The sequence below is a fragment of the Ailuropoda melanoleuca genome, chromosome 4 (genome assembly GCF_002007445.2).
Source record: "Ailuropoda melanoleuca isolate Jingjing chromosome 4, ASM200744v2, whole genome shotgun sequence".
In the NCBI taxonomy this organism is placed as follows: domain Eukaryota; kingdom Metazoa; phylum Chordata; class Mammalia; order Carnivora; family Ursidae; genus Ailuropoda; species Ailuropoda melanoleuca.
In genome coordinates this window covers 5,918,501-5,945,914 of record NC_048221.1, presented here as the reverse complement: position 1 = coordinate 5,945,914, position 27,414 = coordinate 5,918,501, and the positions used below count along the sequence as shown (strand labels likewise).

The 27,414-nt window shown below is 57.0% G+C and overlaps 2 protein-coding genes across 8 annotated transcripts in view; both read left to right on the top strand.

Moving 5' to 3' along the window:
* The first annotated feature begins 118 nt into the window (after positions 1-118).
* On the top strand, positions 119-23,148 carry PNPLA6 (patatin like phospholipase domain containing 6). Of its 6 annotated transcripts, XM_019802503.2 has the most exons (35): positions 119-208; positions 1,277-1,333; positions 1,415-1,483; positions 1,813-1,900; positions 2,072-2,154; positions 2,324-2,421; positions 4,138-4,278; positions 4,366-4,525; positions 4,840-4,920; positions 5,137-5,265; positions 5,625-5,705; positions 5,803-5,965; positions 6,214-6,297; positions 6,587-6,696; positions 6,822-6,989; positions 7,077-7,154; positions 10,667-10,872; positions 11,100-11,231; positions 11,313-11,436; positions 11,882-11,995; positions 12,251-12,326; positions 13,971-14,114; positions 14,177-14,240; positions 16,944-17,112; positions 17,300-17,482; positions 17,663-17,781; positions 17,987-18,143; positions 18,457-18,573; positions 18,661-18,730; positions 19,169-19,285; positions 20,981-21,282; positions 22,067-22,183; positions 22,410-22,506; positions 22,629-22,738; positions 22,854-23,148. In XM_019802503.2, exons 3-35 carry the CDS (start codon positions 1,457-1,459, stop codon positions 22,926-22,928), a joined length of 3,984 nt encoding a protein of 1,327 aa, XP_019658062.1. In that variant the 5' UTR covers positions 119-208; positions 1,277-1,333; positions 1,415-1,456; the 3' UTR covers positions 22,929-23,148. The 6 variants fall into 6 exon arrangements, 4 of the variants coding, with proteins under 4 accessions (XP_019658062.1, XP_034513588.1, XP_011226616.1 ...); XM_034657697.1 differs by lacking the exons at positions 119-208; positions 1,277-1,333 and having other exon boundaries at positions 1,442-1,483; positions 13,974-14,114; XM_011228314.3 differs by lacking the exons at positions 119-208; positions 1,277-1,333; positions 1,415-1,483 and having other exon boundaries at positions 1,586-1,900.
* Positions 22,629-27,414, top strand: part of CAMSAP3 (calmodulin regulated spectrin associated protein family member 3) — a 35,918-nt gene continuing 31,132 nt past the window's right edge. For both annotated transcript variants that reach the window (XM_034657700.1, XM_034657698.1), the window contains exon 1: positions 22,629-22,738. The gene's annotated coding sequence lies outside the window, so the exon portion shown is untranslated. The remainder of the gene's footprint in view (positions 22,739-27,414) is intronic.

The window sequence follows — 27,414 nt, the reverse complement described above, 5'->3', positions numbered from 1 at the left end:
CGGGAGGGGCATTCCCTGCGCCATTCGGTTTTGGCCCCTTTAAGGCTTCGTCAAACAGCGTGGCGGGCTCCGCGAGACCTTACACACGTGGTGGGGGGCGGGGCTGTGGCGCGCCCTGCGGCGAATAATTTAAAGGGGCCGCGCCTACGGTGCTGGGCGGAAAGCTACCGGTGTTGGCGCAGAGTGGACCCCGGCTGCGGCCCGCTGGGTGAGTCCGGGTTTTCGTCGCCCCCTCAGGGGCGTCCCTTCGGGGATCGTTACCGAGTCTTCGGCTTTCCCAAGATCTGTTCTCTGATGGCCGGTAGCCCCCGAGTCTCTGATGCTCCCATCCCCCCAGTTCCCGGCAGGTGTTTCCGCGCCGGTAGTCAGGTGCGCGATAGGATGGAAGGGGACTAGTCCCCCGTGAATTTTCCGGGTAATATTTCCAGGGCCCAGTGACTCCCCCAAATTTTCGTTACTACTGTAGCGATGCCAGAAACATTCTCAGTCTCACAGAAAACTCCCAGTAATCAGTAATATTCCAGCATTCATTCCTAGGCCGGCTCTCTTGCTTAAACGACCCAGGGATGTGCCCACCCAGCTCCGTTTTCCCAGGAGTAGTCCTGTATTCCTGAAAATCTCTCAGTAACTTTACAGTGACCCCCCCAGTAATTCCAGCGTCCCTGGTTACGTCTCCCAGTAATGGCGCCAGCATCGTTCCCAGAGTCCCAGTGATGCTTCACACTGTCAGAGACCCCATAACTTTACTAATGGCGTGACGGTAAATCTAGCATCAGCCAGTAGCACCTTGCGAGCTCGCCCCACCGCGAGCGTCTAGGGATTCCTCGGAGACCTCCGCATTACCCCAGGACCTCTTGTGTGGGAGTTTCCAGCAGTACTCCCTAGCGCCCCGGCCCGTAGGTATCCCCAGGGGCAGGTCTGGGTCAGAAGCCAGACGACCCCGTGGCTTGAAGGCCCGTTTCCCTGGGGTGGGGCATCCGGTCTTCTCAGGGGGTTGCGGCATAGGGTCTGCTGGGTCAGGATTGATCAATCCCGCCGGGCAGAGGCTAGGAGGGGGCACTTGCGGGAGGAAGGCGGGCCCTTCGGGGACCCGTTCGCAGGCTGCTGACTGTGGGTGTCCGGCCGGCTGCCCTTTGGCCCCAGGGTGGGGCTGTATCCGTGGGGTGTCTAGTCGGCCCGGCGTGTGGGTGAAGGGAGCCAGGCTGGGAGCCAGGGACTCGCTTTACTCCCTAGCCCGGGCGTCGAGGTCAGCTTACACTACCCCTCTGCTCTGCAGCGCCCCACCAGCCGTTCCCTGGCCAGCGAAGCCATCCAGGCGGCGAGTACGAAGGGGGTAAGGCTCGAGGTAGGGGCAGGGGAGAGGTGGGCCCAGGGTGACGACTTGCACCGGTTCCTCCTGCTTCTTATTCCCCAGGACTCCTGGCTACCAGACCTGCCGCCCAGTCTGAAGTAACTGATGGAGGCTCCGTTGCAAACCGGAATGGTAAAGGTTGGGTTGTGTGGCTCTGCGGGGACTACGATTCCCGAAATGCTTAGCGCTCATCATTTTGGTCGCGCGAGAACCAGATCAGACGGAACTACGTTTCCCGGCGTGCACCGCGGGCCGCGGGGCCGCCGGAAAGAGTTGTGCCCCCGGGGAGGGAGCATCGACGGCCCATTCTGTAGATGGGGACGTCGAGGCACGGGCCGACTGTGACCTCCTCGGGGGCGGTGGACTTGACCGAATGGAATGGGGACAGGGGCGTCCCGGCCTTCGGGGAGGGCTCGGCAGGCCGGGTATGCGATGCGCAGCCAGTGCCCTTCATCCCGCAGGTGCTGGGCGTGATGATCGGGGCCGGAGTCGCGGTGCTGGTCACGGCCGTGCTCATCCTCCTGCTGGTGCGGAGGCTGCGAGTGCCGAGTAAGGACCCGGAAGGCCCCTCCGGGGAGGCGGCGGAGTGGGGAGCTGAAATTCCTGGGTGACTGAGGCAGTAGAGTTGGGACTTAGGGGAGTCTGCACGCAATGTCCTCATCTCTGGCCGCGTGGAGACTGCGCAGAGCTCAGAGTGCTTCTCTCTCCACTTATCCCCAGAAACGCCGGCACCGGATGGCCCCCGGTATCGATTCCGGAAGAGAGACAAAGTGCTCTTCTATGGGCGGAAGATTATGCGGAAGGTGAGTCCAGGACCCCTCGGGTCCACGCTGAACGCACAGAGGTTCTTCCCTTTCGTTTTTACAAGTCTTAGTAAGCCCGTCTTCCTTGACTAGGGTCCTCTGGATCTGGCCCCTTCTTCCCTCCGTCTGAACTGGCAGGTCACTCATCCCCCATCCTTAATTTTCCTAGGTATCACAATCCACTTCCTCCCTGGTGGATGCCTCCGTCTGCACCACTTCCCGGCCACGCATGAAAAAGAAACTTAAGATGCTCAACATTGCCAAGAAGTAAGGCTGTACTGGGGTGAACTGGCACTGGGGGCTATCTCAGGGACCATTTGAGTAATCAGTCCACACCAAAGGATGGATCTAAGGGTTCTTTGAACCATACGGACTGTTTTGGGAGTCTTCCCACATCAGAGGGGCTATCTCAGAGCTCTCCCATACCAGACAGGCCAGCTCTGGTGTCTCTGTGTCCTGAGACGATGTATCTCAGCAATGTTCCCCCTACAACGGGGTGTCTGTGAGCCAGTTATCGCCACTCAGTATCTCAGATGCTTTGTAATGGGTTTAGGGGTCTCCCCACACAGGAGGTGATTCACTGGGGTTAACTCAGGTGGTTCTGTGACCTACCGGAGGAGCTCTCTCTAGCTTTTGTTTTCTAGGGGTTATCTCAGCAATCTTTCTACGTTAGAAAGCATCTCTCTATGTCACCTACCCTGGAGTTCTTCCTACACTAAGGAGGCTATCTTAGGCGTTTCTGTTCCCCAGGAGTTATTTCAAGAATCTTCTTGCTCTAAGAAGCATAGGAAGGACATCTCAGGGTTCCATGCCATCAGCAAAGGGCCATCTCAGAATCTCTGAGAAAGGCTCTCCCAGGGATCTTTCTAAGTTGGAAGCTGGCTGTGAGGTTGGTCTCCTGACATCATGGAATATACTTGAAGGTCTGTCTCAAGGTGTCTTCGCACTAAGGGCTGTCCCACTGAGGGTGTCGTCCCGGGGCTGTCCGTGATCAGCAGATGTGTCATCACATGGCTTTTTGTGACTTCAGTAGGAGGGCTAGCTCTAGCCCTAGTTGAGGGTCTATATCTCCTGTCTTGGGGGTCGTCTACGTGTGTGCATACCGTTGAGCTATACTGATGTTGTCGTGACCTTCGGGGACCTATCTCAGCTCTCTGTGAACTAGGCAAGGGCTAGCCCAAGATCTCTCTGATCAGAGGAGAAGCTCTGTCTAGATTTGTCTATATCATGGAATTTAATTCAGGCGTCTGCTCATTTTAGAGGGTCTATCTCAGGGAGCTTGTGTCCGGGGAGGGGCTATCTCAGTAGTACCTGTGACTTGCAGGGAAGGGCTCTTCCAGGTCTGGGAGCAGCAGAAGAGCTGTATCTGTACTTTCCACGTACAGTGAGAGCTATTTCAGGAGTTTTTGTGGTCATCAAAGGGGTCATCTCAGGGTTCTCTGAGATCTGGAAGGAAAGGCCACCTCTGGGAGCTTTACAAAGGTCAGAGCAGCTGATGGGGTTTCCTTGTATGATGGAAGCTACTCCAGAGCTCTGCTTGCATTAGGGAGGCTATCTCTGGGTCTAGTCTGCGCTAGGGAGGATGGTCTCAGGGGTCCCATGATGAATGGAGGTGCAATTTCTGGGGTCAGCCCATATTTTATGTCAGGGGTCTGCCAAACTAAAGGCGTGATTTCAGGGTTTTACGTCAGAGGACGGCGAATTTTTTTGTAAGGGTTCAGGTCAGTAAACATTTCAGGCTTTGCAAGTCATACAATCGTATTACAGTTTTTTAGCTTTGTTGTTGAATGAAAGCAGCCGCAGGTAACATGTGAACGAATGAACGTGGCTGCGTGCCAATAAAGCTTTATTTATGGAAGTAGGTAGTGGACCAGAGTTTTCTGACCCTCTTTTTTTGTGATTTAGAGGAAAGGTTATGTGGGCATCTCAGGTCTGCCCGAGCCCTCTCCCCACTTGACCCCTGCACCTCTCTCTTCCCACCAGGATCCTTCGTATCCAGAAAGAGGCACCCACGCTTCAGCGGAAGGAGCCCCCGCCTGCGGTGCTCGAGGCTGACTTGACGGAGGGCGACCTGGCTAACTCCCACCTGCCCTCCGAGGTGCTCTATATGCTCAAGAATGTCCGGTCAGTGTTGGGGTGCAGGCAGGGGGGCTGCAGAGCTGGGGGCTCACCTGACCTCCTGCATTCCTCCCCCTCCCCCCCATCCAACAGGGTGCTGGGCCACTTCGAGAAGCCGCTCTTCCTGGAGCTCTGCCGACATATGGTCTTCCAGCGGCTCAGCCAGGGGGACTACGTCTTCCGGCCAGGCCAGCCGGACGCCAGTATCTACGTGGTGCAGGATGGGCTGCTGGAGCTCTGTCTGCCGGGGCCGGTGAGTGGACCAGCTGCGGGGCACCACTGGGAGATGGGCAGTGGGGACTGGGCGTTGCTGTTGGTCCGCGGGGTTAGTGGTCTTTTGAGACGTGCAGGCGGAAGTTGGGAACGGAGGTGCAAGGGTGTCGGGTTGGCCTACGCAGTCAGTGGTTATGGTGCTGTTCAACGATTCGGTGGGTTTGGGGATCAGGGTGTCAGTGATCACTAGGTGGTGAGGTTGAGAACCAGGGGCATGCTCAGGGGGTGGAATGCCAGTTAGCAGGGTGGGGAAAGCCCCGGTCAGCCCCCTGTCCCCCGCCCCCTGTGTCTCAGGATGGGAAGGAGTGTGTGGTGAAGGAAGTGGTCCCTGGGGACAGCGTCAACAGCCTTCTGAGCATCCTGGATGTCATCACCGTGAGTGATCAGTCTTGGGGGACAACGAGGCTGGGTATGAGGACCTAGTCAGTGGGCTGGTTTAGAGAGGGTCGTCTGGGAGGCCCCAACCTCCGAGAGTCCCCTCTGATGCTGCCAGTGGTCTCGCAAGGTGCTGGCATTGGGAAGGACTTAGGGAGCAGTGAGGCAGTGCACAGCCCCTGATCTTGATTCTCCTCGTCCTCCCCACGCCCACAGGGCCACCAGCACCCCCAGCGGACTGTGTCTGCCCGGGCGGCCCGAGACTCCACAGTGCTGCGGCTGCCGGTGGAGGCCTTCTCTACCGTCTTCACCAAGTACCCTGAGAGCCTGGTGCGGGTGGTGCAGGTCAGCAGGCCTTCGGCCTCCCTCCACCTGCCTCCACCCATCCCAGGCACCTGCGGGCTGGCGCTCAGCAGCCAGGAGGCACTCAAGCTGTGCTTATCAGCCCCGAGCAGCCAGCTCTTTGGGGGCCCCTGTCCCCTCCCTTTAGCTGCCTCCACCCTTTCTCCCCAGGCTTCTGCCACCTGATTGTGGGTTTCTCCCTGGCTCGCCCTCTGCGCCTGGCCAGCCCTTCACTGCTCCCGACCTTGACCTTCCCTACACTTCCACCCCCTTAATGCCTAGTCCGCATTTTCTGCTGCTTCTTGTTATCTGATTCTCGTTACCCAGTGTCTCACCCCCCCCCCTTTTTCTCCTGGCCACAGATCATCATGGTAAGGCTGCAGCGGGTCACCTTTCTGGCGCTTCACAACTACCTGGGTCTGACCAATGAGCTGTTCAGCCACGTGAGTTGCACAGGGAGCGCAGGGACTACGGGGCCGGGAGGGTGGCGGCGGGATGCGTGCCTCCCAGGACCTACCACAGGGTACTCTCTGTCACCAGGAGATCCAGCCCCTGCGCCTCTTCCCCAGCCCTGGCCTCCCAGCCCGCACCAGCCCCGTGCGTGGCTCCAAGCGGGTGGTCAGCACCTCAGCTACCGAGGAGCCCAGGGAGACTCCTGGCCGGCCGCCTGACCCCACTGGGGCCCCACTGCCTGGACCGGCAGGTATCAGAAATGACCCCAGCCATGTCCCAGAGACCCCATAGCTAGGTACCCAGGTCTGACTCCCGTTTGCTCCCCTGGAGACCCCCTGGCCTCGGCCCTGGGGGCCATCAGAATCACTTTCCTAGCCCCCCAGTCCTCAGACTGTGAGCCGACCCCTCTCTAAACCCCGTGCAGTTCCCTACCCTGTGATCCTAGCTTTAGGCCTGGTGGCTTTGAGGGGCAGGAGCCTGACCACGTGTCTCTCCCAGGGGACCCGGTGAAGCCCACATCCCTGGAGGCTCCCTCTGCCCCTCTGCTGAGTCGCTGCATCTCCATGCCCGTGGACATTTCAGGTTCGGGGCACCAGGTGGGGGGGTGCGGCCATCAGGTTTCTGGGTTGCCTGTAGGCGGACCAGCCTTGATTTTTGCCGTCTGTGAAGTGGGAATACTGGCAGTATTCTCATGATTTCTTTGTGGGTAATTACTAAGACGGTGTCTTCGCAGCAGTGGTTAAGAAGGATTCTGAGGGCGAGCGCAGTAGCAGAGTAGTCACGTCTGCGCAGATAGGGAATTTGGCACATAAGTCAACTGGGGTCACTCTCATCTTTATTGTTTTTATAAATTACCCCCTGCCCACCGCAGGCTTACAGGGTGGCCCCCGCTCGGACTTCGACATGGCATATGAGCGTGGTCGGATCTCCATGTCCCTGCAGGAAGAGGCTTCAGGGGGGCCCCAGGCAGCTCCCGCTCGGGTAAGGCCTTGCCCTTGCCCCCTCCCCTCCCCAGTGCCCTCCCAGAGCCCTGGCCTGGCCCACAGTGGCATCCCCGAAAGAAGGTCAGGTGGGAGCACAGAGGTCACAGGCCCTGCCCCGTGCAGACCCCCACTCAGGAGCCCCGGGAGCAGCCAGCAGGCGCCTGTGAGCACAGCTACTGCGAGGACGAGCTGGCCACCGGTGGTTGCCCCTTCGGGCCCTACCAGGGACGCCAAACAAGCAGCATCTTTGAGGCAGCGAAGCGGGAGCTGGCAAAACTGATGCGGATTGAGGTGGGTGACCACGGGGGTCCTGGGGGATGTGGGATGAAGAACGGGGAGGCCCATATGGGCCCATCTCAACCCCCGCTTTCTCTCCAGGACCCCTCCCTCCTGAACAGCCGGGTCTTGCTCCATCATGCCAAAGCTGGCACCATCATCGCCCGCCAGGGGGACCAGGTGAGGCTGACCCCTGGTCTCTAACGCAACCCTGACCCAAGACATTTTTCTTATCTCTGATCCTTACCCTTTGACCCTATATGTACATCTCTCAGTGTGTGATTTCCATCCCTGCCCCTAGATGCTATGACTCTGATCCCTCTGCCCTCTGGACTTCCTGATTTTTCCTCTCTAATCCTCAAACCTTTTACCTGAGGACCACAGCCCTAGATCTCTCTTACCTGCCCTGGCCTTTCCTGTGACTGCTGTTTTGTGACCTTTCAATTCTACAGTATGCTCTGATGTACTGTCTGCTTCTCCTCTTGGCTCCCCGCCAGGATGGATATGCAGTAAGTCTGTAGGATCAGAATCTGGACCCAGAGGCCGTGAACTAGCCCCTGGAGCTGGATTTCAGGGCTTCCTGGCAGCACCTGGGAGTGTAGGAAATCATATCCCACAAATGCATCTGTTGTCCACATGGGGAAACTGAGACCTGGTCATGATTTCACAGTCCGGAAGCACAGAGGAGGAGGGCTCTGGACTGGGGGGGAGGGGCAGAGTTGTGATCACACTCCAGCCTGACTTCCTCTTTGACCTTGTGCACATCATTGAGAAAGTTCTCAGGTTCCTCATCCGTGGAATGGGGTATTAACAGTACCTCCCTGCTAGAATTGTCACCAGGATTGAAGAGTGGCTCTGTACTGCTTAAGGTTTTCAGAGGTGACAGGCTCAGGGGAGGGTCTGGAGCAGCTCACGGGGAAACTGCTGGGCAACACGACAGAGGCACTGAGATTGCAGCCCCACCTCAGGGGAGGGGTAGGGAGGGCCTGGGCTTAGGAAGGGGGGTGGAGGGGGGTGGCCCACCTGCTAGCTGGCTGGGATATTGTTGTATCACTTGGTCTGTTGATTAAGCTGTCACTTCGAGCTGCTTATTACAGGGGGGGACTCCTTTCTATAGAGGAAGTTGGGTGAGGCTTTTGCCAGCTGACCATGGTACTTGGGGGTGGGAGGAATCGTGGTCACGCCGTGGCTCTTGTGCTGGGCCCCTGGACTCTGCTTATCTGGGAGACTCTGTTGGGCTCAACTTCGCCCCAGCCTGGCCTGCTAACAGACCAGACTGGTTGGTCTGCAGCCGCTTGAGGCTGCTGGGGGTCTTCAGAACTTTGTTAGGGACATTGATCTGCTTTGCCTCCCTCCAAAATTTCATACCAGTGGTTTTTCATTCGGGGGTGGTTTTTAACCCCCACCCCCACTCTAGGGACATTTGCCAATGTTGAGAGATTTTTTATTGACTTGGGAGGGTGCTACTGGCATCTAGTGGGTAAAGGCCAGAGATGCAAGAATGCACAGGACAGCCCCCCCCCATAGCAGAATTATCCAGCCCCAAATGTTACTAGTGCCAGGGTTAAGAAACTCTGCTTTACAGACATTTTCCAAAGGGTGCTTCATGAAACACCTATATCACAAGCAAGGGATCTGTGCTCAAACAGATTTGGGGAATGTTGGCTATTCTATCCCTTTGTGGAAGCCCTTTGTGAACACCATTAGTATATTTAAGGCTCTGAGAAGTCTTGCAGTGAAGAGACTTGCATCACCTTGAAAAGAAACCTCATACCCTTTAGCTTTCCTCCTCTTGCCTCCCAACCCCCACCCTAGCGGTAAGCAGCTCCTAATCGTAGGTCTCTCTAGATTTGCCCATTTTGGACATTCCACGTAAACAGAATCATACAGGATGAGGCGCCCTGTGGCTGACTTCTTTCACTTAGCATCATGTTTTCAAGGTTCATCCACACTGTTGTGTGTGTTGGTACCACTTCTTTAGGACGAAATCATCGAGCGTGTGGGCCTACCGCATATTGTGCATGCATTCGTCACCTGATGGACACGAGTGATTTCCACCTTTTGGCTCTTAGGCATAATCCCGCTGCCAAGATTTCTGTACGAATTTCTGTGGGCATGTAGGTTTCCATTTCTTTTGGGTGTACATCTAGGAGTCAAGTTGCTGGGTCAGGGCAGTTCTACTTGTAACTCTTTGTGGACTGTTTTTGACTTTTGCCAGACTGTTTTCCGGAGTGGCAGCCCTATTTTACATCCACACCCTAACACGTTTAGATGCTAGTTATCCTCGTGCGTGCAGGCGCATCTCACGGTTTTGACTTGAATTTCCCTAGCGATGGATGATTTTTGAGCATCTTTTCTTTATTATAGATCTCATTTATTTATTTATTTGAGAGAGAGAGAAAGCACAAGCAGGGAGGAGGGACGAGGGGCAGACAGACAGGAAGGAGCAGGCTCCCTGCTGAGCAGGGAGCCCAATGACGGGGCGGGGGGGGCTGGGGGCTTGATCCTGGGACCCTGAGATCATGACCTGAGCCCAAGACAGACGCTTAACTGACTGAGCCACCCAGGTGACCCTGATTTTGAGCATCTTTTCATGTGCTCATTGGCCCTTTATCTTCTTTGGAGAAGTGTCAATTCAGAGCCTTTGTCCATTTTTTAATTGAGTTAGATGTTTTTAATTGAGTTAGATGTTTTTTTATTATTGAGTTGTTAAGAATTCTTTATGTACTCTAGATACAAGACCCTTAGCAGACATATATGATTTGCAAATATTTTCTCCCAGTCTCTGGGTTGTCCTTTCACTTTCTTGATAGTGTCCTTTGAAAGTCAAAAAATTTTTAAATTTTAGTCAAGTCCAATTTGTCAATTTATTGTTGTCGCTTATACTTTTGGTGTCCTATCCAAGAATTCATTGCCAAATTCAAAGTCAGAAAGATTGGCTGCTATAGTTTCTTCAAAGAATTTTATAGGTTTAGCTCTTACATTCATGTATTTGATCATTTCGATATGGGGTGAGGTGAGGGTCCAGCCTTGCTTCTTACATGGGCTACTTGCTCGGCCTAAGCAAAGAGGGTTTAAGCTCAGCCACACCCCTACATAGCCACTCCTTCCAGCCTCTCGCTGGCTATGTTGAAAATTTATGGGCCTTGGAGTGCCTGGCTGGCTCAGTTCGTAGAGCATGTGACTCTTGATTTCGGGGTTATGAGTTTGAGCCTCATGTTGGGCATAGAGGTTACGTAAAATAAAACCTTTTTTTTTTTTTAGATTTTATTTATTAGAGAGAGAGAGACAGCCAGCGAGAGAGGGAACATAAGCAGGGGGAGTGGGAGAGGAAGAAGCAGGCTCCCAGCGGAGAAGCCCAATGTGGGGCTCGATCCCAGAACGCTGGGATCACGCCCTGAGCCGAAGGCAGACGCTTAACGACTGCACCACCCAGGTGCCCCTAAAATAGAACCTTTATTAAAAAAATAATTTATGGGCCTTAATTTGAGCTCAGATTTTGGTGATCCATTAGTAATGTCTGCCCTGGGTGCCGAATGGGAATTAGATACATACGCTGCACAGCTCAGAGCTATCCAAAGCCTTTACTCCCCCCTCCAACTTTTCCTTCCTTAGCCTTTCTTCTGGGTGCATTGAGCTGGGTGGAGGCTGGGACTGTTGCCCATGTGCCCATCTCTGCCTCTGCCCCACAGGATGTGAGCCTGCACTTTGTGCTGTGGGGCTGCCTGCATGTCTACCAGCGCATGATCGACAAGGCAGAGGATGTGTGCCTGTTTGTGGCACAACCTGGGGAGCTGGTGGGGCAGCTGGCAGTGCTCACGGGCGAGCCCCTCATCTTCACACTGAGAGCCCAGCGTGACTGCACCTTCCTGAGGATCTCTAAGTCCGACTTCTATGAGTATGGCTGGGCACCCCCTCTCCATGGTGGGGTGGGAGTGGCACTCGGAGGGCCCCCACTTGACTCCATTCTGCTGTGGCAGAGGTCATCCCTGTGGATGCCCAGTGCCTTTCCAGGGCAGCTTTGAGCCCTTCTGATCCCACTGCAGGCCGTCATCTACCCTCCACTTCCTAAGGAATGTGCCAGGGCACCTGCCCAGACCATGCACCCCTAACTTTCCCTTCCAGGATCATGCGTGCACAGCCCAGTGTGGTGCTGAGTGCCGCGCACACTGTGGCTGCGAGGATGTCGCCCTTCGTGCGCCAGATGGACTTTGCCATCGACTGGACGGCGGTGGAGGCAGGACGCGCTTTGTACAGGTGCAGCCCTTGCCACTTGTTGCAGCTCAGGCCTTGCCTAAGACCCAGCCCAGACCCTGTCTTACGCACTTCCCACCCCAGGCAGGGCGACCGCTCCGACTGCACCTACATTGTGCTCAATGGGCGGCTGCGCAGCGTCATCCAGCGGGGCACCGGCAAGAAGGAGCTGGTGGGCGAGTATGGCCGCGGGGACCTCATTGGCGTGGTGAGTGCTGCACCACCCACTGCCCTCTGATCACTCCCACTACACATTCCCCCCACTTCTACCAACAAACACATCGTCCCAGGTAATCTGATGGATGGGGGATGGCGACTCCCGACCTTTGGCCTAGCCTAGTCCGCTTGCCCAGCTCCTTTCCGTGGGCAGAAGGAGGGGGCAAATTCTTGGGGTTGTGAGTCTTAATCGGACTCTGTCCCCAGACCTCTATTAGAAGAGGAGACAGTCCCCACATCCTCCCGCCAGGCATGGATCCCTAACCCTCTCCCTCTCCCTGAAGCCGTAATGAGTACGGGGTTTGATTTCCACCCATATCGGGGTCTGTCGGGGTAGGGCCGTAGCGCCTCTTGTCTGCACCCACCGTTGGCTCCACCTTTCCTACTGGGGCCTCCAGGCTCAAGCAAACCTGGTCATGCACGGCCCCCCCGCCCAGGTGGAGGCGCTGACACGGCAGCCTCGTGCCACGACGGTGCACGCTGTGCGGGACACGGAGCTGGCCAAACTTCCGGAGGGCACCCTGGGCCACATCAAACGTCGATACCCTCAGGTGCGGCTCGAAGCTGTGTGGGCTGGTCTCCTACTGAGGGGCGGGGGCCGAGGGGGCAGGGCCTAATAGGACAGATTGAGGGCGGATAGAGCCCCAGGGAGCGGGGAGGAGGCGGAAACCCTCGAGTTAGGGCAAGGCTCTTCGTCGTGAGGCCCAAGTAACGGGGACCCAGGCACCCCGGTAGGAGGAGGGAAAAGTAGAACTAAGACAGTTGCTCCTCTCGTCTCATTGGAACGCTGGCCTCCCGTGCCCCAGGTCGTAACTCGCCTCATCCACCTGCTAAGCCAGAAGATTTTAGGGAATTTGCAGCAGCTGCAAGGACCCTTCCCAGGTGAGAGCCGGCTGTCCCCGGGAATGCTGGGGGATGTAGTCCGACGCCTAGAACACGCTGGGGAGGGGGGGGAAAACCTAAGCCCTGGGCATGCTGGGAAATGGAGTCCGGGGTATAAACCACGCTCTGGGTGGGGCTTAAAGTAGGAGTGGGATCTGATTTCCGGTGCTTGCGGGCGGGGGTGGGGGATGGAGTTCGGGGTCCTGGGCACGCGGAGAAACAGAGCCCTAGACCCAGGCCATGCTTTTCATGTAATCTAAAATATCTGTCATTGCCGACGGGTGGAGTCTTCAGGGGCGAACTTGGTTCTGGGTGTCGGGGTCTGCGGACGGATGGAGTCCATATTCTGAGCACACTGGGGGAGGGAGTCCTCGGAGAGTATCCTGGGAAATGAAGTCCGTGGGGTGGAAGCCGGGGGCTGGGGGCCAAGTTGGGAACTGGCTTCTGGATTTACTGGCCAACTGAAAGGTGTAGTTTGCTGAGTTAGGGTACGTTGGGAATGGAGTCGGATTCCAGGTGCGTGGAAATAAGGAGCAGAGATTCCCTGTGAGGGAGAGCCTGAGTCAGCCGCGCCTCTACACCTGCTCGCACCCAGGGTCTTTTGCCCCTTCAGCCTTGACACCTGGATGGTGGGGGCAGTGGTGAGCCTTGGCTAAGGCCCTTCCCGATGGTCAGGGCCTTCCCCCAACAGATTTTTTCCCCAGTTTTGGCCCATGAGTATGAATCATTGGTCCACCCTTGTCACAATTGTGGGGCAGCCTTGCTGGTGGAAACAGTAAGATCTCGGGCCCCTGAGTGCCTCTCTGTTGATGAGATACAGAAAAGTTTCCCAGGGAGCACCTAATATGTACTAGGCCCTGTGCTGGGCACAGGGGCTGGAAAGAGTGCACAAGGCAGACGAGGCTCCTGGAAGGGTTTACAGCTTGGCAAGCAAGATGTTTGAAAAATACAAAGAAAAAGTGTGATGTCACAAGCTGACACATACAGTGAAGAAAACAAAAGAAGGTCTTGATGGAGTGTGACGGAGGGAGGGAGGTTTTTCTGGGGACAGTGAGCTGGGACTTGACAAATGAGATAGGGCGTGGCCTTAAGAGAATGAGGAAGGCCCCCGCACATAGGGTTTTGTGGTTTTGAAGCACTTCAAGGAGGAAAGTGAGCAAGGGGGAGGAATGGGGGGAAGGGGCAGGTCATGTAAGAGCTGGGAGCCCCAGAAGGGCATTTAAGCTTATTCAGACTGTTTGGGGAAGCAGCTGGAGGAGAGGAGGCACTGAGAGGTCCAGGCAAGAGGCGGGGGAGAAGCTAGGAAGCAACAGATGGGTCAAAAATATATTTGTTTCTGACTCGTTTTGTGTTCAAGTCCTTTCAGTGGACAGAAGCGCACTGAGGCCCGTCCATGCAGGCCCGGTGGCGTGCTTATGGGGTTATGTAATGGATCCTGTTGCGTTAGGTTCCAAATTGAAGGTCAGATGGCTAGGTCTTATCAAGAGGGGACAGGGTGAGGCTGTGGGTCCAGGCCTGAGGCCTTGACCTCTGCCGTGGTGTCACGAAGCCTCAGGTAGGTGGGGCGGGATTTCTGGGGAGGAGGAGCAGGTCCACCTCTCTAGATGCAGGATGCACTGCAAATCTCCCTCACTGGGGTCTCAGCAGGCTCGGGACTAGGCGTCCCCCCTCACTCGGAGCTTACCAACCCGGCCAGCAACCTGGCAACGGTGGCCGTCCTGCCAGTGTGTGCTGAGGTGCCCATGGTGGCCTTCACTCTGGAGCTGCAGCATGCTCTGCAAGCCATCGGTCAGTCGGGGGGGGGTTCTCTTGACCTGGGTGTCTGACTCTCTGTCGTCACCCATCCCCAGGTCCCACGCTCCTCCTCAACAGTGACATCATCCGGGCCCGCCTAGGGGCTTCTGCTCTCGACAGGTATGTGTTCAGAGTTTGAGGAGGTGGGGGATAGACCTGCAGCCTAGAACGCCTTCAGATCGGGTTGAGTTCTGGNGTGAGTCTTAATCGGACTCTGTCCCCAGACCTCTATTAGAAGAGGAGACAGTCCCCACATCCTCCCGCCAGGCATGGATCCCTAACCCTCTCCCTCTCCCTGAAGCCGTAATGAATACGGGGTTTGATTTCCACCCATATCGGGGTCTGTCGGGGTAGGGCGGTAGCGCCTCTTGTCTGCACCCTCCGTTGGCTCCACCTTTCCTACTGGGGCCTCCAGGCTCAAGCAAACCTGGTCATGCACGGCCCCCCCCGCCCAGGTGGAGGCGCTGACACGGCAGCCTCGTGCCACGACGGTGCACGCTGTGCGGGACACGGAGCTGGCCAAACTTCCAGAGGGCACCCTGGGCCACATCAAACGTCGATACCCTCAGGTGCGGCTCGAAGCTGTGTGGGCTGGTCTCCTACTGAGGGGCGGGGGCCGAGGGGGCAGGGCCTAATAGGACAGATTGAGGGCGGATAGAGCCCCAGGGAGCGGGGAGGAGGCGGAAACCCTCGAGTTAGGGCAAGGCTCTTCGTCGTGAGGCCCAAGTAACGGGGACCCAGGCACCCCGGTAGGAGGAGGGAAAAGTAGAACTAAGACAGTTGCTCCTCTCGTCTCATTGGAACACTGGCCTCCCGTGCCCCAGGTCGTAACTCGCCTCATCCACCTGCTAAGCCAGAAGATTTTAGGGAATTTGCAGCAGCTGCAAGGACCCTTCCCAGGTGAGAGCCGGCTGTCCCCGGGAATGCTGGGGGATGTAGTCCGACGCCTAGAACACGCTGGGGAGGGGGGGGAAAACCTAAGCCCTGGGCATGCTGGGAAATGGAGTCCGGGGTATAAACCACGCTCTGGGTGGGGCTTAAAGTAGGAGTGGGATCTGATTTCCGGTGCTTGCGGGCGGGGGTGGGGGATGGAGTTCGGGGTCCTGGGCACGCGGAGAAACAGAGCCCTAGACCCAGGCCATGCTTTTCATGTAATCTAAAATATCTGTCATTGCCGACGGGTGGAGTCTTCAGGGGCGAACTTGGTTCTGGGTGTCGGGGTCTGCGGACGGATGGAGTCCATATTCTGAGCACACTGGGGGAGGGAGTCCTCGGAGAGTATCCTGGGAAATGAAGTCCGTGGGGTGGAAGCCGGGGGCTGGGGGCCAAGTTGGGAACTGGCTTCTGGATTTACTGGCCAACTGAAAGGTGTAGTTTGCTGAGTTAGGGTACGTTGGGAATGGAGTCGGATTCCAGGTGCGTGGAAATAAGGAGCAGAGATTCCCTGTGAGGGAGAGCCTGAGTCAGCCGCGCCTCTACACCTGCTCGCACCCAGGGTCTTTTGCCCCTTCAGCCTTGACACCTGGATGGTGGGGGCAGTGGTGAGCCTTGGCTAAGGCCCTTCCCGATGGTCAGGGCCTTCCCCCAACAGATTTTTTCCCCAGTTTTGGCCCATGAGTATGAATCATTGGTCCACCCTTGTCACAATTGTGGGGCAGCCTTGCTGGTGGAAACAGTAAGATCTCGGGCCCCTGAGTGCCTCTCTGTTGATGAGATACAGAAAAGTTTCCCAGGGAGCACCTAATATGTACTAGGCCCTGTGCTGGGCACAGGGGCTGGAAAGAGTGCACAAGGCAGACGAGGCTCCTGGAAGGGTTTACAGCTTGGCAAGCAAGATGTTTGAAAAATACAAAGAAAAAGTGTGATGTCACAAGCTGACACATACAGTGAAGAAAACAAAAGAAGGTCTTGATGGAGTGTGACGGAGGGAGGGAGGTTTTTCTGGGGACAGTGAGCTGGGACTTGACAAATGAGATAGGGCGTGGCCTTAAGAGAATGAGGAAGGCCCCCGCACATAGGGTTTTGTGGTTTTGAAGCACTTCAAGGAGGAAAGTGAGCAAGGGGGAGGAATGGGGGGAAGGGGCAGGTCATGTAAGAGCTGGGAGCCCCAGAAGGGCATTTAAGCTTATTCAGACTGTTTGGGGAAGCAGCTGGAGGAGAGGAGGCACTGAGAGGTCCAGGCAAGAGGCGGGGGAGAAGCTAGGAAGCAACAGATGGGTCAAAAATATATTTGTTTCTGACTCGTTTTGTGTTCAAGTCCTTTCAGTGGACAGAAGCGCACTGAGGCCCGTCCATGCAGGCCCGGTGGCGTGCTTATGGGGTTATGTAATGGATCCTGTTGCGTTAGGTTCCAAATTGAAGGTCAGATGGCTAGGTCTTATCAAGAGGNGCGGGGTGGTGGCCAGTGGGGGTGGGGTGGGGGTGTTGTGGGTCAGGCCCCCAGTTCTCTTGACCTGGGTGTCTGACTCTCTGTCGTCACCCATCCCCAGGTCCCACGCTCCTCCTCAACAGTGACATCATCCGGGCCCGCCTAGGGGCTTCTGCTCTCGACAGGTATGTGTTCAGAGTTTGAGGAGGTGGGGGATAGACCTGCAGCCTAGAACGCCTTCAGATCGGGTTGAGTTCTGGGTTGTGGACCAAGAAGCATGTGCCCCATCCATTCAGTCAGTGGGAGAGTATGGGTAGAATCGCCCCTGAGGGCGTGGACATGTGGGGGCCTGGGTGTCTAAGTTCCTCTCGTCCCAGGAATGCAGCTACATGGTTTCTAGGAGGTGTGGGACCCATGACCAACCCCCGGGATGACTTAGCCCTACCCCATCCCAGCATCCAAGAGTTCCGGCTGTCAGGGTGGCTGGCCCAGCAGGAGGACGCGCACCGCATCGTGCTCTACCAGACTGACGCATCACTGACACCCTGGACCGTCCGCTGCCTGCGCCAGGCCGACTGCATCCTCATCGTGGGCCTGGGCGACCAGGAGCCCACTCTCGGCCAGGTGCGGAGACCGTGCATGGTGACCCGCCCCCCACCTCCCGGCCCTGTCCCCTGCCATCCAGTGCCTGCACCTGGCCCCGTGCACCGTCACGGTGGGTGAGGCAAGCAGGGACGCAAGCTTGGCCAGGTGTGGGGGGTGGGGAGGAAATGATCGAGGATGCGTGACTTCCACCCCTGTTTACCCACAGCTGGAGCAGATGCTGGAGAACACAGCGGTGCGTGCCCTCAAGCAGCTGGTGCTGCTGCACCGGGAGGAGGGCCCCGGCCCCGCGCGCACGGTGGAGTGGCTCAACATGCGCAGCTGGTGCTCGGGGCACCTGCACCTGCGCTGTCCGCGCCGCCTCTTCTCTCGCCGCAGCCCTGCCAAGCTGGTGAGCGCAGCGCCTGCAGGGACCCTCGCAGGGAGCCCTGGCCTCTAGGGCCTTTCCGGGGTGGGGCGGGCTTAGAGACCTGTGGGGGCAGGAGCGGTGGTGTGGAGGTCCAGACATCGCCTCCTGCACCCCCATCCTCATGCGTCTCCTCTCTGCCCCCCACCCCATGCCGCATCCCAGCACGAGCTCTACGAGAAGGTTTTCTCGAGGCGCGCGGACCGTCACAGCGACTTCTCCCGCCTGGCGCGGGTGCTCACCGGCAACACCATTGCCCTCGTGCTGGGCGGGGGCGGGGCCAGGTGAGGGGCGGGGCTTGCCCCGCGGACTCGCCCTGAGGGGAGGGGTTAGGTTGCTTGAGGGGTGGAGCTTTTTCCCCGGGAGCGGTCCTGCAGGGGTGGGGCTGGCACTTGTTCCTTGCCTGTGGGGGAGGTGGGAGAAGAGGAGCTCTGGGGGGCGGGGCCTGGGGGATCTCCAGTGGGTCCCCGGGTTTTCTCTCCCTTGCAGGGGCTGTTCACACATCGGCGTGCTGAAGGCGTTGGAGGAGGCAGGAGTCCCTGTCGACCTGGTGGGCGGCACCTCCATCGGCTCTTTCATCGGGGCCCTGTACGCGGAGGAGCGAAGCGCCAGTCGCACGAAGCAGCGAGCCCGGGAGTGGGCTAAGGTGTGTATGGGGGGGCCGCCTACCGCAGGAGCACCCTGAATCCTGATCCCAGAGGGGCTCCTGGGCTTTTTCTGCCCTTTTCCTGACTTTATCTGTAATCCCCTCCTGGACCCGAATGGCAAAACCTCCAGGACCTTGCTGACCTCTTGTGACCTCCTGGTTAGTGACCCTAGTCCCCAGCTCCCCGCTGGAGCAATCAGGACCCTTAGTGACCACCTCGTTTGTGGCGTGACCACCTCATTAGTGGCGCGACCATCTCGTTAGTGGCGCCGAGGGACTCCCATTCGACGCCAGCTGGCCTCCTTGCCCCTAGAGCATGACATCGGTGATGGAGCCGGTGCTGGACCTCACATACCCCGTCACGTCCATGTTCACCGGGTCGGCCTTCAATCGCAGCATCCACCGGGTCTTCCAGGACAAGCAGATTGAGGTGTGCCCTCTGCCCTCACCTGCCCTGTCCCCACTGCTCCCCACAGGAGTCCCCACTCCTCTCCCAGCTCTGTCCCTGTCCCCATAGGACCTGTGGCTGCCATACTTCAACGTGACCACGGACATCACCGCCTCAGCCATGCGTGTCCACAAAGATGGTGGGTGCCCTCAGCCGGCGCCACAACAACCTCTGCGGCTGTGTGGGGAGGGGGTGCAGGGAGGGCAGCCGAGCACCTGGGACATTGTTAACATGAGTGACCGTCCACCCTGGCCTGATTGCTGAACACTAACCATCACCCACTAATGCCCCAGAGGCCCCAGGTATGTCTCTCCTCAGGGGTGGGAGGCTGGGGGATGAGTCAGGCGCTTCACCCCCTCACGCCGTCCCTGCAGGCTGCGTGTGGCGTTACATCCGGGCCAGTGCCTCCTACTGTCCCTACCTGCCCCCACTCTGCGACCCCAAGGACGGGCACCTGCTGGTGGACGGGTGCTATGTCAACAACGTGCCAGGTCAGCGAGCCCACCGGGCTGGCCGGGCCTCTGAGCATGTCTGAGCGTGTCTGTGCGTGTTTGTGTCTGTGTGTCCCGCTGGGCAGGCTCCCTGTGGCGGTACGTCCGCGCCAGCATGACGCTCTCGGGCTACCTGCCGCCGCTCTGCGACCCGAAGGACGGGCACCTCCTCATGGACGGCGGCTACATCAACAACCTCCCAGGCAAGTGGCTGCCCGCTCACCCACACGCATGAACATGCACAGGTGCACACACGGACGGGTGCACAGCGGACACGCGCACACACGCAGCAGCAGATACGTGGGCGTGCCCAAGGACAGGCGTGTGTGGAGCTGGAAGGTGCATCCACGTACTATGTTCAGCAGGGACTGACACATACAGACACACGTGCGCACACGGAAAAGAGCACGCAGTCACAGTGGGACACCCGTCTGGCTTCACACCAGCCACACCCGTGCTCACACGTTCTTGCTGCTCACAGTGCGAGTGGCGTACTCACGCATGCACGTGGCCCATGAAATTGGGCCTGTGTCCTTGCACACCAGTCTGTCCACATATACACTGCGCGCTGCCTCCGATGCACACAAGTGTATGCACACAGATGGCGGGCACCTGCGCGTCCGAGGGGAGCTTTCAGATGAGCAGGGGCCGGCGGTGCCACTGAAAGTTCTGCGAGCCCGGAAGCGAGCACACGCAAGTGGGCACGCGTGCTAGCTGTACATCCACTCTCGGCCCCGGAGGCTGGAAAGCAGCCAGCAGCAGCAAATCCAGCCACACCCTGTCGTTTATGCCTTGTCCCGTGGCTGCCTTTGTGCTGCAGTGGCAAAGTCAGGTAGTTGTAAGAGAGGAAGTTATTTTCTCTCCAGCCGCTTTCAGAAAAAGTTTGCAGAGTCCTGCCATGTGTGCTCTGTGCACGCGCTAACAGACACATGTGTGCAGATCCCCAGGCGGACAGTGCTGATCTAGGCACACGTGGACTGAAATGCACTCAGGCCCAGATGTGTGTTTAGAGCTGTAGACACGCAGACACGAGACACACACAGATGACAGAGATGCGCGCAGGCGCACGGATGTGGGAGCGTGTTCCTAGACACACAGATAAGCTCATGAGGGACTCGTGCCAAGTCTGCTGGAGACTCAGGTATCTTCCTGGGCTGGGCCTGGCTATAGGACCCTGTCCCCATCCCCTCAGGCTCTCCCAGACCCGCTCAGGGACCCTCTGTGGGACACACGGACACGCAAACACAGACCCACAGGCACACCACCCTCCTCATGGGGCTCTCACCTACCCTTCACGCCTCTGTCCTATCTCCCTGAATCTCCTTGTTCTTCATCATCATTCTCTGTCCCCGTCTCAGCCCCAAAGTTCCCCCCAGATTCTCCTGTATCTCTCATACCGCTTTCTCCCGGCAAATCTCTGTTGCTGTCTCTGCTTCCCCGCATTTCTCTCCCTTGTGGCTTGACCTCCATGCCTATCCGTGTCTGTTTTCTTGCTGCTTGGGCTCCCTGCCTCTCTGACTCTGTCCTCCTGTGTTTCTGTTTCTTGGTGTCTTTACGGCTCTTTGTCTTTCCACAGCACTCCCCTCCACGCCTCTGTCCCCCCATGTGTCTGACCTGGTGTCTTTTTTCCCCAGCAACTTTATCCCTTTGCAACTTTATCCCTTTGCCTCTATCTACTCCGTCCCTCTAGCCCCAGTTCCCCAGACTTAAAAGCTCCGCCGTCGGACCCCCCCCCCAGCGTCATGGGCATCGATGTCTGTACTCTTTGCATACCAGCATGTTGTTTCCATGGGGTTTTTGTGTGACCATTTGCATGATGGTGTTTTGGGGACTGGGTTGAATGTCCCTGCCCTGAGCCCTGGTGGGGAGCTGCCTGCTGACCACCACTGGCCCTACAGCGGACATCGCCCGCAGTATGGGTGCCAAGACGGTCATCGCCGTCGATGTGGGAAGCCAGGATGAGACAGACCTCAGCACCTACGGAGACAGCCTGTCTGGCTGGTGGCTGTTGTGGAAGCGGCTAAACCCCTGGGCAGACAAGATCAAGGTTCCAGACATGGCCGAGATCCAGTCTCGCCTGGCCTACGTGTCCTGCGTGCGGCAGCTGGAGGTCGTTAAGTCCAGTTCCTACTGCGAGTACCTGCGCCCGCCCATCGACTGCTTCAAGACCATGGACTTCGGGAAGTTCGACCAGATCTATGTGAGCGGGTGGGAGTGGCCTGGTGCCCGTGTGGTGGGCTGGCAAAGCTTCATTACCTAAAGCCCAGGGCGACCTGAGGCAAAGGTGGTAGGGCTCCATTCCCAAATGGGATCCTTGAGGAACAGAGTGGTAATTGATTTGTGATGTCTGCAGTGAGTGTGGCCCGGGAATGTGGCTGTGCATGTGCCATGTAAGAACTGAGTTTCCCACAGTGTGCCAGCTGCACTGCCTGAAGCACGTTAGAGGTCTCTAATGCCATTTTTGCACTGGTGGGAATGCGAACAGACGATCAATTAGCCATGTCTGCCTCAAGCATGGGAGCCGGGGGGAGCCCTGTGTGCCATAGCCGCTGATCTGAAAAATGCATCTTAGCCCACAGCCGCTGAAATTGATTGGGAGCTGAGTGTGCCGTGACGGATTAGTGATGCCTGTCAAGGGCTTGGGAGATGGGGATGTCTGCAGATGTATGTGTATTTGCAGCCCTTGAAATAAGCTGACACACCATCATCTCATGCCAGTTGGTACTTGGCGCACTGCGTGGGGCTGAGGGGGAAGGACCGTAGAGAGATTGATGGGGCACAGGATGAGGAATATGGGGACAAGTGTGCTACATGCGGCTGGCTTGGAAATGAGTTGAGTCTCAGATGCCAGCTCCCCTAGAGCGTCGGGCTCTTGAGAGGCCAAGGAAGGGTCCGCAGAATGGAGATAAATAGAGGAGGGGAGGCAGAGAACACATTAGGGAGGGGTCTTGCAGGCACGGCTCCAGCCTCCTCCCTTCCCACAGGATGTGGGCTACCAGTACGGGAAGGCTGTGTTTGGTGGCTGGAGTCGGGGTGACATCATTGAAAAGATGCTCACGGACCGGCGATCTGCCGACCTTAACGAGAGCCGCCGCGCAGACGTAAGCCTGTGACCTCCCTCAATGGGGCCACTCTTAACCGTAGAGATTCTCCCAGCCTGGCTGAGGCACCCCCAAAACTCAGATGACCCCAGACCTCCTTGGATTTAGTTGAGCCCCTCAGACCAGAGAGCTCCCCATCGGCTCTCCGGGGCCCCCGAGACACCACAGCCCCGACACTCTGGGACCCCGCAGACACCCTGAGAGCCTCACCTACGCCACTCTGCAGGTGTTGGCCTTCCCCAGCTCTGGCTTCACCGACTTGGCGGAGATCGTGTCCCGGATTGAACCCCCTACGAGCTACGTTTCTGACGGCTGTGCTGATGGTGAGGGGCCAGGGGCACCCTCCGGGGGTGGGGGGCGGAGCTGGGCCTGGGATCTGTGGGATATGGCTGGAGACGTCAGGCCAGCCTGCACCCCCTCACTTCACGCTGCTCCCTGATTCCAGGGGAGGAGTCGGACTGCCTGACGGAGTATGAGGAGGACGCAGGCCCTGACTGCTCACGGGACGAGGGGGGCTCTCCTGAGGGCGCGAGTCCCAGCACTGCCTCTGAGATGGTGAGAGTGGGTAGCCCAGGCCCTCCACAGGGTGGGGGTGACACAGCTGAGGCATGCACGAGTACTAGTGTCCCGTGCTGTGTGATGTGTGCGTGTGGCGCTCCTGTCCCTGCAGGAGGAGGAGAAGTCCATTCTCCGGCACCGGCACTGTCTGCCCCTGGACCCTCCCAGCTCAGCTGCGGATGCCTGAGGACCTCAAGAGGGGTCCCCCTGGGGCTGGGCCGGGGCTGAGCCCTGTGGGGGTGGCTCACTCCTTCTCTGCCTGCTGCTATGCCTGTGATCCTCCTGGGTCCCCCTTGAACCCCAGCCCCCGGGGCCCACACACTGGACTGCCCTGCCCCCAAGGGGAGGGGCCGCACTGCACTGATGGCCATGATCAGTCACTCCCAATAAACCTTCCCCTCTTGGAAGCGGCCTTGTGTCGTCTTTGGATTTGGGGGGCACCTCGCCCCACCTTCCATGACTAGGATGGCCGGAACTGGGGCCAAAACAGCCTTGAGCTTTTCACGGTACCCATGTGCCATGCCCAGCCTCAGGCCCAGCTAGCTTCCCCCACTGTGAGTGCTCTCTCAGAATTCCCCTGTAGTCCTACTCAGTGCTGGCTTCAGACCACAGGACCTCTGAATAACACGTGCACCCCCTGGGCATCACAGATGTTCTTGGGTACCCACTCTGGCACCCCTCATTTCCCTTACTAGGTTCCCACAGCCTTTGCGCTCAGTAGGCCGGACCTACTGTGTGCAGGTGCTTTGAGTTTTCTGTATGGTCCTACTGTGTGCAGCACAGAGCCTGGTTCCCAGAGGACACTGCATATACACAGGCTTGAGGACTTTCACAGGCTCCTGGGCTTTGGCCCTACTGTGTGTTCAGCTGTGGTCACACAAAATGAGCCAGTCTCTACGGTGCGCCGAGACCGGTCCCGGAGGGTTCTCATTCACTGTGTTGGTGTGTCCAGACTGTGGAACCAAAACCAGTCTTGCTTCTTACTGGTGGCCTCTGGCTTGTTACTGAAACTCTCTGAGCTTCCCTTGCTTCACTTGGGGAGTGGGGATATGGGTCGGATGTTACTATTCCAGCCTGGGCCCGGCTCCTGGCCAGTGCCTCTACTGTGTGCTGCAGGCCTCTTGGGGCCCCTGGGCGCTGCCTTTACCACATGCTGTTATGTGTAAAGTTCACTGGCACTAAATACACACACATTGGTGTGTGGCCATCCCCCCCATCCATCTCTAGAACTTTCTCATCTGAAGCTGAAACTCTGTGCCAATTAAACACAGACTCCCCAGCCCTGGTTCCCACCATCTCCTCTCTATCTTGTGGTTGTGACTCCTCTAGGGACCTCCTGGGAGCGGAGTCCTAGAGTATTTGAGCTTTCGCGACTGGCTTTGTTCACTAAGTGTGACGCTCTCAAGGTTCGTCCATGTTGTAGCAGGTGTCCCCACGATATTCCACGGTATGGATGGGCCACGTTGTTTATCCATTTGTCCGCCAGTGGACACTGGGGTCGCTTCCACCTCTTGGCCATTGTGGGTGATGGCTGCTGTGAACACGGCTGTGTACATACCCAGTTAGAAGTCCCTGCTTTCACTTCCTCTGGGTGTGGACCCAGCAGTGGAATTGCTGGGCCGTAGGTCGTTCCAAGTTTAACTTTGTGAGGAATTATCACTCTTCTTCCCAGTGGCTACACCACTTTACCTCTCACCAACAGTGCACCAGCTTTGGAAGGCTTTTGAGTGGAGAACAGTCAGATCTGTGTTCCCAGAAGGGGCAGATTACAGGGGACCAAGGAGAGATGATGAGGCCTAGGTTGGGGCAGCAGACACAGGGGTGGTAAGGAGAGGACAACGGCCGAGAGATATTTACAAGAAAATTCTTCAGAACCCGGAGGTTGATGTGCAGTGGGGGGCTAGGGGCAGGGGTCACCAAGAGGACGAAGGCACCTTGGTTGGCATAGGTGACCAGGGAGGGGTATCTATACCGAGATGGGGTGTGGGGAAGGGAGTAGGACAAGCAGACGATGCTGGGCTCTGTTTTGACCACGTTCAGTCTGAGGAGCTTCAGGGACCATTTGGGGGAAGATGGCCGGGGCTCTGGACATTTGAGGTGGGAACGTAAGAGAGATTTGTACCGGGAACCAGTCTGGAGGCCCCAGGACAGCGGTGGAGAATGATGTCATGGAGATGGGTGATGTTGTCCAGAGAGGCCGTGCTGGGCAAGAACAGCCCTGGGGCTCACGCATGTCCTGTTTCTAGACGCTTACCTGAAGCTTCGCCTTGCAGTAGCCCCGAACCAGCACCCTAACTGTGAGTTTGTGGGCTTGGAGAGCCCACTACTCTTCAAGGTGGACTCAGGGTAAGCTGGAGGTGGGCTGGAGCTTCCCACAGTCCCCAGGCATATCGCTTTGCTGTGGCCGCCATAACCCAGTACCACAGGCTGCAGGGGCTTCAATAACAGACCTCGATTTCTCAGTTCTGGAGTCTTAGATGTCAAAGGTCAAGGTGTTGGCAGGGCCAGTTCCTCCTAAAGCCTCTCTCCTTGGCTTGCAGATGGCCATCTTCCCCCGTGGCCTCACACAGTCTTCCCTCTGTGCCTGTGTTGTAATCCCCTCATCTTCTACAGACGTCAGTCATGTTGGATCAGAGCCCACCCTAATGACCTCATTTTAACTTAATTACCTCTGTAGAGACTCCGTCTCCAAATACAGTCACATTCTGAGGTCCCGGGTTGTCTTAGTTCGGGCTGCTATAACAAAGTGCCATAGACGAGCGGCTCGTACACAACAGAAATTTATTTCTCACACAGGTGCAAACTGGAAGTCTGAGATCAAGGTGCCAACATGGCGGGGTTGTGGGGAAGGCCTCTTCTGGGTTGCAGTGCCGACTTCTTGTACCCTCACTTGGCAGAGAGAGGGTGAGAGAGGTCTCTGGGGTTTCTGTTACAAGGGCACTCGCTAATCCCGCTCATGAGGACTGCAGCCTTGTGACTAATTACCTCCCAGAAGCGCCATCCGATGCCATTACACTGGGGGCTGGGATTTCAACATGTGAACTGAAGCAGGGGACACAAACCTGCAGTCCTTGCGTGAGGATTAGAATGCCAGCATATGAACTGGGATGGCAGGGACGCAGTCCAGCCCATAACAGCAGGGAAGCTATTTCCAGCACGGTGAGGCAGTGTAGAGCACAGGCCTGGGGTCAGACCACCTGATTCAAATGCCCAGTTGCTCCAATTCCAATTCCTGGATTCTGTGCAGGAAAGAGCCATCTTTTCTGGACTTTGGCTCCCGTATGATTTTCCTACTGCGTCTGTCACTAGTCACCACACGCCTGCTGCTTCAACAACACACGTTATTTTACAGTGCCGGAGGCCAGACGTTCGGAATGCGTCTCTCTGAGCTAAAATCCAGGTGTCTGCAGGGCTGCATTTCTTCTCGAAGCCCTAGAGGAGAATCTGTTATCTTGCCTTTCTAGCTTTTAGAGTACCTGCAGTGTTCATCGTGTGGCCGCATTCCCCACCTTTGAAGCCAGCGGTGGCTGGCTGTATCTTTCTTACACTGCATCACTCTGACCTCTGCTTCCATCATCCTTTCCTTCCCTGACTCTTCCCTCCTGCCTCCCCCCTGCAGAGACCCCTGTGAGGACATTGGGCTCACATGGGTCATCCAAGATCATCTCAAGATCCTCAATGTAATCACTTCTGCAAAGGCTCTTTGGCCACGTAAGGGGACATGTTCACAGGTTCTGGGGACTAGGATGTGTGCATGTTTGAAGGAGGTGAACGTTATTTTGCCCAAGTACATGGACTGAGCCAATAGGAGACCCTCAATAATAAGTCATTTTTTAAAAAAGCATTTATTTTATTTTTTAATTTTTTAAAGATTTTATTTGAGAGAGAGATAGAGAGCATGAGTGGGGGGGGGGCAGCAGAGGGAGAGGGAGAAGCAGACTCCCTGCTGAGCAGGGAGCCCGACGTGGGGATCGATCCCAGGATCCTGGATCATGACCTGAGCTGAAGGCAGATGATCAACCGACTGAGCCACCCAGGCACCCCTATATTTATTTACTTTAGAGACAGAGAGAAAATGAGCATGGGGAGCAGAGGGAGAGGAGAGAGAATCTCAAGCAGACTCCATGCTGAGCATGGAGCCCAGCATGGGGCTGAGCTCACCACCCTGAGATCAGGACATGATCCAAAACCAAGAGTAGGAAGCTTAACTGACTGCACCACCCAGGCGGCTCTACTCATTTTTGATGCTCTATTCATATCTGGAACACCAGCGTCTCGAGGGTAGGAAACTTCATCTCTTGTGCCCCATTGTTGAATCAGTGGCTTCTCCCTTCTGGGAACTGGGTCTCAGAATGTCAGCACCATGGACAGTGAGAGAGCTGTCCCAGGTGCTGCCAAGGCCCCCAGCTGCCTTCCCCTCCTAGTCCTCCCCCAGAAGATCTCTAGCTTTTGAGGGACACATTAAGCTGAAAATTCAGTCCCAGTTTGCCCCTTGTTGACATCTCACTCTAGTGGCCTTCCTCACTTCTTTTTCTCAAACTCTCCATGGATTCCTGCCTTGAAGCCCTTTGTTCTTTTCTCTTTACTCCTTGTGTAGCTGAATAAGTCTATTCTCAAATAGCACCTCTTCAGACTGTCCTAAGCTAGTGTCTAAAGTAGCTTCCCCACCCCCA